General features: G+C 37.5%; 3 protein-coding genes across 3 annotated transcripts in view; 1 reads left to right on the top strand and 2 right to left on the bottom strand.

The window, feature by feature from the left end:
* LOC101170785 (VPS10 domain-containing receptor SorCS1) overlaps positions 1-12,945 on the bottom strand; it is a 64,116-nt gene that overhangs the window by 45,492 nt on the left and 5,679 nt on the right. The window lies entirely within an intron of this gene.
* LOC111948743 (uncharacterized) lies at positions 4,997-8,382 on the bottom strand. Its single transcript, XM_078932280.1, has 4 exons — positions 8,238-8,382; positions 7,052-7,234; positions 5,868-6,134; positions 4,997-5,547 (listed from the first exon to the last, which is right to left on the bottom strand). The coding sequence occupies exons 1-4, from the start codon at positions 8,380-8,382 to the stop codon at positions 5,231-5,233; spliced, it is 912 nt and encodes a 303-aa protein (XP_078788406.1). The 3' UTR covers positions 4,997-5,230.
* On the top strand, positions 8,588-11,048 carry LOC144984103 (uncharacterized). Its single transcript, XM_078931669.1, has 4 exons — positions 8,588-8,912; positions 9,730-9,843; positions 10,147-10,354; positions 10,464-11,048. Exons 1-4 carry the CDS (start codon positions 8,731-8,733, stop codon positions 10,935-10,937), a joined length of 978 nt encoding a protein of 325 aa, XP_078787795.1. The 5' UTR covers positions 8,588-8,730; the 3' UTR covers positions 10,938-11,048.

The raw sequence follows: 12,945 nt of genomic DNA, 5'->3' as shown, positions 1-12,945 counted from the left end.
GAAAACCACAAACATTTTCAAAGAAAGAAATTATATTTATTACATTAGGCAATGTCACACTTAAAAGTTTTTTTTGTCAACTTCCTGGTTGGTTGGGTATAACTCTAGCAGTAAACAAAACATAAAACAGCACTTATACTTTGGATCGTTTTACGTGAAATGTTGTCCACAGCTTTTCCATCAAAGTTTTGCTGTATACAGTTGCAGTAGATAGATGACAAGAAGACAGTAAATAAAAAAAAGACACATCAACACCTTAATAAAAATGAATCTGTAACAACTAGAAAACACTTAGTTCTAAACTGACAACAGTGTTTCCAACAGACATGTTTTAAAAAATAACCTTTGTTTTTCATTTTAGAGGAAATAAAATGTTCCACCCTTTACTAGAACATTTTACACACACGTTCCAGTGTGGCTTCTCTACCATGCTTTCAGACACTAATATGACATCACATTATTGATCACAAGTCTGTTTTTTATTCTTCCTAAGTCATATTCATTATATTTCTAAATTAAATTGTTGATTATATTTGAAGGATAAAATATATGGCTACTTCAAGGATATCATGAAGATGGAGCATACGATTGTCGTAAATCTGGTAAATGTATCATGAAGGGTTCAGAAGGCTAATGACAGTAGCATGTTATTGTGGCGTATGGGTGATGCTGTCATACGGTTTTCGCCCTGATGCCAAACTTTAGTCATTAGTACGGTGCAAGTATCTGCCACCCGTGTGCCCTGCACAGGTTTGTTCATTTTTTGCCCGTATACAACTTACAATTTATGACTAAGGCTTAAACCCATTTTTCAACATAAAACCTATACATATACACATATGTTCTCACAAATTACAAGTACAGTCCTGACTGTAAGATTACTAGGTGCCTCACTTTTAAAACCACCTTTGTTTCAGTTTTGAACAGACAGTGTACAACTTATCTCAGCATGCCGCACACGCTTTTACACACCTGCAGTCAGCTGTGCCTCATTATATGTATGGTATTCTTATTTTAAATAAAAAGACTCATTATGGCTGACAAACAACCATCTCTGCTATGGAATTAGACATCAAACTTGGTGCCACTGTGGCCACCCGCCAAACTTTGGGAACTATCTGTATCACACTGAAACAATATTAATTAATTGCAAGAATCTTCATAATCTTAAGGATTATTAATACTGATAATATTTAATTAATAACCAGTCTACATTTAAATTTACATCTAATTCAAGAGTATTGTGTTTGGCATAGTTTTTTTTTGTCTTCTAATTTTTACTACAATTAGAAGTTCTGTAAAAAAATCATGTAAAGTAACCAACTTCCTCTTTGTTTAGATATATTTTGACTAACGTAATAAAAATACCAGTTACAAAAAGGAAAGTAAATCTGTCTTAACGTGTTTGCTTTAGGCATACAAATGTTGCTTGGTTTCCTCTCTTAAAACTTTAATAAGGGTGTATCCACACGTTGCTGTTTTTCTAAACAGCATCTAGTTTGAATGCAAAGACTTTGATGTTTGGTGTTGACAGAGTCCTATGTTCTCGTTCTTCGTATTTTTTCACTGGCTTTGTGCTCTGATGTTCAGTAGAGAATAGCTCTGCGTTTGGAACCTGTCCAGTTCAATATTGTAATAAGCTTTTCAATATCAGCACATAAACATTTGCAGAGTAGGAACTTACTGATTCTTTTACCTAACAGTAAGAATTTGTCAGATTCTCTCTAAAAATTAAATTGGTAGACTGTAACCTTTTAGAGGCTTTGAAATTTAACCGAGCTCCCACCTTCGACTCATGGATTTTCCGAAACCTGTAACTACCAAATATTGCAGTTCCTTGACCCTTAACACAAAAGGTTTAGTTGTAGTGTGAACGTTCTTTAAATTACCATAACTCTCCAATCGTACACGCAAGTAAAGCAATGAAGCTTTGGCGCAATTTCAATAAGGAAGATCTACCTCGCTTGCAGGTAAGCTGGGTTCTTGGGTCACTCACTCTACACGCCACTCATCAATTAAACTTTCACTCTAAACCAAGAGCTAGATTCCCTCACAAATCACGAATCTTCCTCAAATTGTGCAGCTCTAATATACAGTATAGACCAAAAGTTTGGACGCACCTTCTCATTCAAATAAATGGGAAGTGTCCAAACTTTTGGTCTATACTGTGTGTATATTTAAATGTGGGCAACCCTTGGCTAGAACAACACAGCATGTTAGCACCCGTGTTAGGAACATTATAATTATTTACTATTCGATCCAAAAAGTGGTCGAGCTAGTGACTGGACTACTCTTTAAAAATAGTAACTACTAGGAAAATAATTTTTTTATGTTAATATTTGGATTTTTCTGATAGGTTTTTACAAGTCGAATAAAATAAGTCAACTAAACATGTACCGTACTAGTATATAACTTCTAATATGTAATATACATAGTAGGCTAATTGGTATTTTTTACTAAATCAAAATGATTTTCTTCAACTGGAAAATGACTTGCCGTTTCTGCATGTTCTTCCATCTGTTAGGTGTTTGTTTGCATTTGTGGGACAAAACAACCTTGGCTGTATTGGCATTCATGAAACCTCACTCTCTCCACTATCGTTACACCCCTAAGCACTATACTGTGCTTAGGGGTGTAACGATATGCTAAAATCTCAATTCGGTTCGGTATTTTGTAGGGCTCGGTTCAGTAAATTTCGGTTCGATACTGGTGTTTAACAAATCTGCCTGATATGAACTGCTATTTTATAAACTTTTATTTTATTGTTATTTATTGTGTGTGTTCGTGTGTGTTTTGCTGTCGGACACCTGAATTTCTCCCATGGGGGATCAATAAAGTTTTTATCTATCTATCTATTTTCTGTATTTTTTCGGTACAAAAAAATAAGGCAGAAAAAATTACTTACAAAAAGCATTTATTGGTATTACATAATAAATAAAATAGACCTATGTAGGTGATTTGTTTCAAAAATAAGAAAAACCATTGACTGCCAGGAACCAAAAACTTTGGATGCTGAAAAAAAAATATTTTAACTTGCACATTTTTTTTTTGTAGACCTGATTGTTACAGTTGGGTGATGCCGTTTTAAGTTTGTTAACAGATGTGTTATCTGTGGCATTACGCTATCTTTGTGTAACAATGTCAACACACAGCTTTAGACTTATCAATTGTTTTTCCCTTCATAGATGCTGACAACAAAGCCGTAGTGTTCCCACACAGGAGAGCGTAAGGAGATGGGGGGGTCCACATCTCTGGCCTCGCGTCTGTATTAGCCATATGTTGACATGCTTACTGTCCGTCACCTTATAGCGTCTCGGAGGAAACTCACGGCTAACATCAGTTCCGCATCGGCGCTAAGTCAATACAGTGGCGACCTGGGGGTTAGCCCTGCCTATAGCCACTAAGACTCATGGGAAGTGTTCATTCTTGTGTGTTGAATTCTTCACCATCACTGAGAGAGTTATGAAGGGAAGTGAGGTTTATGTTGTTACGCTGTTTGAGTCTGTACATAAGAAATGGGTTTTAATGCCGGAAAGGAGATGGAGCAATCTATTTCTCAGTCTACCCTCTCTCTGAGACTGTTCGAGGGCGTGTGGAGTATGGAGCAAGGACAGTCAACGCAGCTAGCTGATTGGTAGCTTGGCTCTCGTTTCCCCGCTATGACTGACAAAGCCGCTGGGTTGTTTTAATGCATACGCAGGGAAAAAAAGAAAAAACGTACCGAAACGGTGCAGAAGTGAACGGAACCAAAACTGCCGTACCAAAACGGTTCGGTTCAACTGCGTGTATCATTACACCCCTAGTACTTTAAACATCCAGTTTCCCCTTCTGACAGAAAGACACTTAGTTACAAATGTAAGTACTAATTTGCGTACTTTATAAACGTAAAATGGTGCATAACGCCGGAAAGCCAACATGAAAAGCCGTTTTTCTTCGCGTCAGAATCGTTTATTCATGTTGATCGCATAAACCATAGAAGATTTACAGTGTATCAAAGAGCGTGAGTTATTTAGGTTTCGCTGACAACATCTCCAGTGATAAAGGGTTAAACAGCATAATTACAGACACTGAGGGAAGCAGCTCAAACAATACCACCTGGTGCACATATGCTCATTCTGTGTAAGTTAGAAATATCAATAAATAATACTTCAACAACGTGTTACTTTATTGCCTTAGTAGCACACCTTTCTAAGTGAATCTAACCAACCTAACACCTTTATGAGTATAAATAATACCATACTGAAATACTGAAGCACCAATATTACACTGTCACACTAAAGGTGAAGGGCATTGAAGAAAATGTTATCACTAAAAATCCTTTTTACTTACAGAATACAGATCAAATTCAATGGCATTTGTGCAAAGTATATACGGTAACACTTTATAATAACTATCCGTTATAGCTAGTTAACAAATCATTAATAAAATCTTAGTTATTGAGCAATAAATGACTTGCTAAATAACTGTTAACAGTTAGTTAAGGATTTATAAATGTATCTTATAGATAGACAGCAGATAACTAACAAGCTTTTAGTTAGTGAGCTATAAATGACTTGTTACCCGTATATTCATGAGTTCTAACTGTACCTTATTAATTAGCCAGATGATGAAGAAACTGTTAATAAATTACTTACTAATGACTTATTAAGAATCAGTTAATACTTTAAACATGTTACTAGGACGTTATTATAAAGTTGCAGCTATTCCTCGTTTCTTCACTATTTGTAAATGAGGATCAATTCCAACTTTATAATAACGTCCAAATAACATTTACAAGCTAATAACTAACGCTTAACTGGTATATTAACTCACACTTTACAGGTCAGTTGTTAATAGTTTAACCATCTGCTAGTGAAGCTTTGTTGAAAAGCAAATGGGTGGGACAATTTCAAGGTACAAAAATATGTAATATTCAAAATATCAGATGCTTTATCTCATCCTTCTTTCACTAATAGCTTTTTCTGTTTACCGTACTTGACCAAAGAAACACCACAAGTTAAGTGTTGAACACTGTTTATTCCTTTTCCACACATACTGAGTCGTCACATGGCAGATCAGCAGAATAAAACGGAATTTTAGAACTTTTTGAGCAGAACAGAAAAAAACAAATGAATCTATAACAAGCCATTGGCACTTTTGCTGTAGAACAATTAGAACTCAATATATTTGGTCAACTGGACCTGAGCAACACTGAACTACTCTGTGACACCATCCCGCAGTGTTTCAATACCTAAGCTTTCCTGGACAGAGGAATCAGTTTTCCCTTCTTCTTTTGATGTTCAACATCCCTCAAAAGGTTTGGATCACTATTTATCACTTCCAGACATTTTTTTGAAAAGTCCTGAAGTCGTTGTTGTGGCGTGTGGGCACCCAGTAACCCCTTATATGTCTTTGGGGCCACCACAGCCAATTCACAGATCGGAGCATTGCTGACAATGGTGTTTCGGTCAACACCGACCTTCTGATATGCCAAACTCAGCTTTCTCCCTTTCTTGTAAGCCTTTAGGACTTTCTTGTATCTCTTGATGACCTCTTGAGGATGACGTGCTGAAACAGATAGAAATTTAAGTCCAACAAACATACAATAAGTGAATAAACACAGGGACACAAACACAGATACTATGCGGTTGCAAAAAGGGATGAAGACTACACAAACAAGGCAATTGGAGAGTTCACAATACTATACCCACCAGGACATACATTTAAAACATTTTTTCACACAAAAACAGAAAGAAAGCTAGACAGACATAGAAAAAGATAGATACAGACAAACAGAGACACAGAGAGACAGATGTGATGTCTCCATGCTCGACACCCTGACACACATGAGGGGAGTGGCCTTTTTGCTGTCCTGTCTTTACGCTTACCTCTTCGCCTGCTGTGTTCCCTTTTTGTCTTCTTTTTCTTTCTTTTGTCCTTTTTTTTTTGACTCCGGTGGCGGTGCATCTTTTTGTTCTTGCGTTTTTTCTTCAATTTCTGATCTGAAAAAGCAGTTGATGAGGTGCTGGATGAAGAGGAGCTGAATGAAGTGGAGCTGGATGAACTGGAGCTGGATGAACTGAAGGACGAAGAAAAAGAAGATGCACCAGGAGATGTGTTGGCCGAGGAGGATGAGTCAGTTGTCCCACTGTTATCTGTGTGAACAACATGATAGAAAACACAATTCAATTGTTAATTTGAAATTATTACCTATGATAATACAAGTCCACTCGCATACATTCTTTTAACATTTGCATTTCCCAAGACTTACTATTTAATTAATCAGCATCACTGTGGGTCATCAGTTGAACAGATGTGTTTGCTGTTAATCGATGCTACAAATAGGCTATTATCTTTTAGGAACTAACTGTGCAATAACACACTTGTGTTCCAATAGACCTGGCCAATAAATTAATTTGATCAATTAATTCAAATTTGTAGTTCAAGATTTTCCCATTTTTTTGGGAGAATCTGGCCTCTATTTACCCAGCACTCTGCTTTCTTGGAGTAAATCTGTCCTTGTTTTCTCTGCATGTTTTAGTTAGAGTTTCCAGTTGCATGACATTAAAAATGTCTTCATGCCATTTACAAATTACTTTTAGATCATTTCATTTTCTTAAAAAAGTTTTCATTCTCTTCATCTGGTTCAGACTACAGTTGACCTTGTGGGCGGAGCATGGGGGCCTTTTTAAGTGACATGTTTTGCTGCTGTGCTAAAGGAAACAAAAACAACTTATTTGTGATAGGAAATGAAACACATTATTGATGGTGGCTGGTGAGTCAAAAAATAAAATTTGGTCACTGTGGTGGTGACTTTAAACTTGGAGCATCAAATCACACGCAGCAAAATCCGTTTGAAGATCGTTAGCAGAAGAGGGAGTATGAGGACAACCTAGACAAAGTTTTTTTTTTTTGGCCATAGCGCCGAGCTCCATGCTTTGATGAGGGCCTTCTCACTGTTAAATATTGGCCTTTCTTTCCCTTAATATATATATTTTACAAAGCACCAAAGTATTATTGCCAGGTGTGCAGTCCTGTTTCAAACAACAAACAAAACTGTGGGCCCACTTACTTTGACCAACTTGTTGGCAGAGGGAGTCTCTCTCCTTAGTCAGGTCACTGATTTTTTTGGTGACTGTGTGCTGCTTCTTCTTCTTGGCCTCACGTTGTTTAAGCTCTTTCTTCTTAAAATGCAGAAATGCTGTTGGAGCTACAGTTTCCTCAGTATCTGAAATGATACCATAAAGAACAAATTCTAATTAGAAAAGCCAGGTTAGGGTAAATGTATAAAATATGACCTTTAAAAATAATGTTTTGATGTTCTGAAGGGTCAATATTATACAAATATCATACAAGAACGGCAGAAGAGCTTAGATAAAATCCACCAATAAGCAAATTAACAAGAAATGGCTAATGAAGAGCAAACCTTCATTAGCCAAATGTTGCTCTTAATTTTACTCCTCCATCGTCAAATTTGGTCATATTTGGCACCTAGTGAGTTTTAAATTTTGGACCCCGCCTGCATACTTTTATCCTTGGAGTGTTTTTCTTGTTTCTAAACTGGACGCTGATGTTTCTTTAGATCCTTTGTCCATTTTTCACAACCTGGTATAGACTTTTCTGTCTGTCAAATACCCAGAGTCATGATGAGTGAGATGATGGAAACAAATTCACTTTGATGCAGACTCGTCTTTTTCTCTGCTTCCACTTTTCATAAAATCCAGTAAACCCAATAAATTACATTAATTTATGGATAAAAACTATTTTTTTATTTAGAAAGCAGCTGCTGGTTTGTTGCGGGATCTGGAGTCATAAGCGGTATCTGAGCTCCTCCCCGGCTCTGTACCTGTTCAGATGTTCACGTCCTCTGCAGCCAAGTTGGTTTGCCCCGCGCGTTAACCCCCCCCACACACACACACACATACGCGCGCGCCGCGCACATGCGTACGGGCTGCTCCAGTGTTCTTCACAGAGTGCAAATACTGTAATTACAACAAGTACACACGACAGTAAGGGTGCCCTTGCGCACATTTCATTAACTTGGACGTGGAAATGAGCGGTTTTAGTCTAGAAAAACTGCGGGGGGGGGGGGTACATTTTTGGGGTGCTCGTGGCACGAGTCGTGCAGGAAGATTGTGCCCTAGCCAGTGGCTTCACTAATATGGTTGAATTGTGTAAAACTAATCAATGACTCCGATGTTTAATCAATCTCAATCAAGCTTCTTTTCATTGAAAGAAAAGATAACACGTTTGCTTACCGACACCGTCCATGTGCACATCCGGCTGGTCCACAGTTGAAGTTTCCCTCTCCTTCGAAATTCCCGCTGTTGACTTTTTCCTCTTTTTTCCGACAGTACCTGGATTTATCGCGGTAATTTGCGCATTCCCGCTGGGGTTGGACATTTTACCAGACCGTGTGTTCATCTCTATGCCTTGAAATCAATTTAAAGAACTTGCTACGTGACTCGTGAGTGAAGGATGGGCGCATCTGTCTAGGTTGTCGCCGGCTGCAACTAATCAAAATGGGCCTACAACGGTGATTGACAAGTTGATAACCAGCCGATATGATGGAGGAGGCCGCATGGCACCGCCCTCAGCCCATGAATACGAATATGATTGGCTTGGTTTATCCTCATCACACCGATTTTTATAGTTTGCAATTCAAACGTAATCTGGCGGGAGTTAGTCACTGAAGCTCAAGGAATAGTGTGGTGAGTGCGCGGAAAAACGGAGGATAAGAAAACTAAAATCATGCCTGCTTTAGCCACTGAGCTAAGACAGCTTATCGAAGGAGAAACTAAATCTACAAGGAGACACAAAGTCTTAATCAAATGGCTGCAGAAGAAAAGACTTCTAAGAAGACGGATGAGATGCAAAGAATGCAAACACAAGATGAAATTCAGGGAATCAGTCTGTGTGGATAACTATGCATGGTAAGTTTCTTTTTATTGAATAAAATGACAACACACATTGATAATTTGTTAAAGAATTTCTTGTGAAAATTAAATCTATTTATTGTGCTAATAAAAGGGCATCTTAACTCATGTTAAGATTAAGGGTAAACATGCTGACTATTGTCCTTCTTGCCAAATTTTTGAAAATCATAATACATTTTTTTAACTCCTCAATTTATAACCATCTGCCTTCTGCCCCTGAGGTAGTAAAGTTGAATTTCGGGATTCATCAGCTGAGTCATCAGTTGGGCAGCTACTGTCCCGATGACTCAGAGCTTCAGTTTCAATCAGTTTACTGATTTCAACATGGCGGCGCCTGTCTCAGGAACAGTGGTGCACCTCGTTTTGTCCATTGTTTTTACAGTTTATGAGTTAACGTCAGTGTCAATCACAGATCCAAACCATATCTCCCCAGCTCAGCCTACCTTCACCAGCCCCACTCCTTTTTTTTGTTTGTTTTGCATTTTTCAAATCATGGGCTGAGAGTGGAGTCAGCATCCAACTGCCCTGTTGGGTTACCCTTTAATTTCTAGATACACACTACTATAAACTAAACAATGTACATGATTACAATACGCTAAAAGGCTGTGCATATCTGCTATAAAAAATAACAACACCATTGAAATATATTAATGTATATGTTATTGGGGTTCCTTGCACTAAATATTTCTAGTTGGGCTTTATGGCCAAATACACATTACTTTGGGGGGTCCTTGACTTGAACACAGATTTAAAATCACTGCTTTGGCCACTACCTTGGCCTATGTCATAAGTATTTTTATTTGTATATTTTCAGGATTTGCAAACACCACAGCCACAAAGGAAGGAAACTGAAGAGGTCTGTTAGACACAAATCTATATTCAGCAAATCAAAGGTCTCCCTCTTCAACTGGATGCGGTTTCTCTACAGGTACACTATTGCATTGGTATATTATTTTAGAATGTCTGTCTTTGACATAAAGTGTTTATTTCTATAGAAATACAATATAACTATGCTGCCATAAACAATACTTGGAGACTGTACTTACTAAAATGTTGCTTTTCATCTTATGTAGTATCTCTAGTCATGAAGATAAGTGATTGGAGTTATTTCACTTCTGTGATTTATTTTGCTAAAAGTTGTAATTTACACCTTAAATTTTTGGATTTTTTGTCTATCAAACCAAAAAGAAGACAAGAACTGTGGTGTAATAATAATTTGCTCTTTCATTAGATTTGCACAAGGCCTGCGCCTACGTCAAGTGGACATGATAAGTGACGACATTTCTGGGAGCTCAGCAACACTGTCCAAGATGGCTCGAAAGCTGCGAGATGTTTGCACCACTGCAATGGACAGATTTCAGCAAGCAAGAGGCCAGTACATCGGGGGGCAGGAGCAGTTTGTCACAGTTGATGAGAGCCACTTTAGACATAAAAGAAAGGCAAGCAGCAATCACTATTATGTAATAATGCAAATATACAAATTATTGAATGACAGATATTTTTTTGGTTTGATGAAGAATAATTCCTAATATTTCATGTTTTCAACAGTATGGACGGGGACGAATGGCTGGTGGGTGGAAGAGGAAGAAGTGGGTGTTTGGGATGCTAGGTGTTGACCGGAGGGGGAGAAGACATGCAAAACCTATTCTTCGCTTGGTCGAGAGAAGAAGAAGGAGAGATCTGGTGCCGCTTATAGCTCACCATGTTAAAGTAGGCTCTACAATAATAAGTGACGAATGGCGGGCTTATCACAATGCTTTACCTGAGCTAGGTTACACTCATTTCACTGTCAATCACAGTGTGTCATATGTCGATGCCCAAACAGGTGCACATACTCAACACATAGAGAGGGCCTGGAGAACAGTTAAGGAAAATGTGTGGAGACTCAGGGGAAATCGTACAGAAGAGTTACTGTTAGACCATCTCAGAGTTATTGAATGGCATGAGTGGCTTGGCCGTCAACATCGCAAAGGGCCGCTAGGACGGGTAATCCATGACATTGCTGTGATGTATGGACATTAAAAGATCTGTTTGACCAGCGTTCTGCTCAAAAAGTTCTAAAATTCCGTTTTATTCTGCTGATCTGCCATGTGACGACTCAGTATGTGTGGAAAAGGAATAAACAGTGTTCAACACTTAACTTGTGGTGTTTCTTTGGTCAAGTACGGTAAACAGAAAAAGCTATTAGTGAAAGAAGGATGAGATAAAGCATCTGATATTTTGAATATTACATATTTTTGTACCTTGAAATTGTCCCACCCATTTGCTTTTCAACAAAGCTTCACTAGCAGATGGTTAAACTATTAACAACTGACCTGTAAAGTGTGAGTTAATATACCAGTTAAGCGTTAGTTATTAGCTTGTAAATGTTATTTGGACGTTATTATAAAGTTGGAATTGATCCTCATTTACAAATAGTGAAGAAACGAGGAATAGCTGCAACTTTATAATAACGTCCTAGTAACATGTTTAAAGTATTAACTGATTCTTAATAAGTCATTAGTAAGTAATTTATTAACAGTTTCTTCATCATCTGGCTAATTAATAAGGTACAGTTAGAACTCATGAATATACGGGTAACAAGTCATTTATAGCTCACTAACTAAAAGCTTGTTAGTTATCTGCTGTCTATCTATAAGATACATTTATAAATCCTTAACTAACTGTTAACAGTTATTTAGCAAGTCATCTATTGCTCAATAACTAAGAGTTTATTAATGATTTGTTAAGATTTTATTAATGATTTGTTAACCAGCTATAACGGATAGTTATTATAAAGTGTTACCGTATATACAAGTAATAGGGTTGGAATAGTCTGTGTCAGTTATTGTTGCTTCTTTTTCTTTGGTAAAAAAAAAAACAGACCATACCAAACAACATTGCTTCTGAGAAGCTGCATCAAGACTGTCTTGTCAAACAACAGGCGGATTAACCTTGGTGTCCGAGTTGAGAAAAAATGAGTCAATCAATGAGGCATATCCATGTCTTCAGACGCATTGTTACCAACAACATAGTGTTTCTTTTATTGTGGTGTTCATTGTTGTAAGGTGTTGATAGATTGTTATTGCAAAATGTGAAAATGGAAGGACTGCATAAAAACTGTTTTGCTAAAGGAAAAATTCTACTCATTAAAAAAGTTGTGAAGTTGTTTTACTTGTACAGTTTGATGACAGGTCATGTGGTTCGACAGGACTTGGTCATCCTTCCGTAACTCTTCAGTCAGTTTTGGCTAGTCATGTATTTTGTTCGGATTTAGATTTGTTTACAGAGCGAAGATCTATAAGAAATTTTAAAAAGGGAATATCAAATAACCTAAATGTAGTGCTCTGTGACTAGAAAGCAAATGTATTAACATATTTTTATTTTTCAATTTTACAGGGATTTGCAATACAAATTTAAAGAATTTAAGGTAATTTGGGGCAAAGATGGCCTTTATTATCCATTGTTCACCATGGTACAGAGTCAATATGAACCAAAGACTACCTGTTATTGATGCCATGCTTATATCAGGTAATGAGAGGGTCCTTCCATCCATCTTCAGAACCTGCTTATTCCCATTCAGAGTCATGGGGATATCAAAGTCAACCCAAGTTAGGCGATAGTGGGGTACACCATAACACATTGCCAGTCCTTAGCAGACCTATATGCTCACACACCTTGGGGATATTTACCTGTGAAGCATGCTTTTGGACTGTGGGTGCCTGGAAAAAACTCATACATGCACAAGTTGAACATGTAAACTCCACACTGAAAGGACCTAGCAGGACCTTCTCACTGTGGGGTCATTTCAATCATAGTTTCAAAATGTTAGTTTCTTCCTTCATTGCAAAGTAATAGATCCTATGCGCTTCAAGAGATTATAATAAGAACCATTCAGTATGCTGTAAACAAACAAAACAGGACTGATCTGTGATGGTCTGGAGATGTGTCAGTTTTCACCAAAGAGACCTTCCCTTGCAAATTGTATACAAAAAAGGACTTTCCAGAAATGTGGTACATTTTCGTAGAAAGTCCATGTTTTTTCTAGCAA

The sequence above is a fragment of the Oryzias latipes genome, chromosome 15 (assembly GCF_053564925.1).
Source record: "Oryzias latipes strain Hd-rR chromosome 15, Olatipes_Hd-rR_3.1".
In the NCBI taxonomy this organism is placed as follows: Eukaryota; Metazoa; Chordata; class Actinopteri; order Beloniformes; family Adrianichthyidae; genus Oryzias; species Oryzias latipes.
The sequence above is the reverse complement of the archived record's forward strand: the minus strand, read 5'-3'. Positions and strand labels throughout refer to the sequence as shown.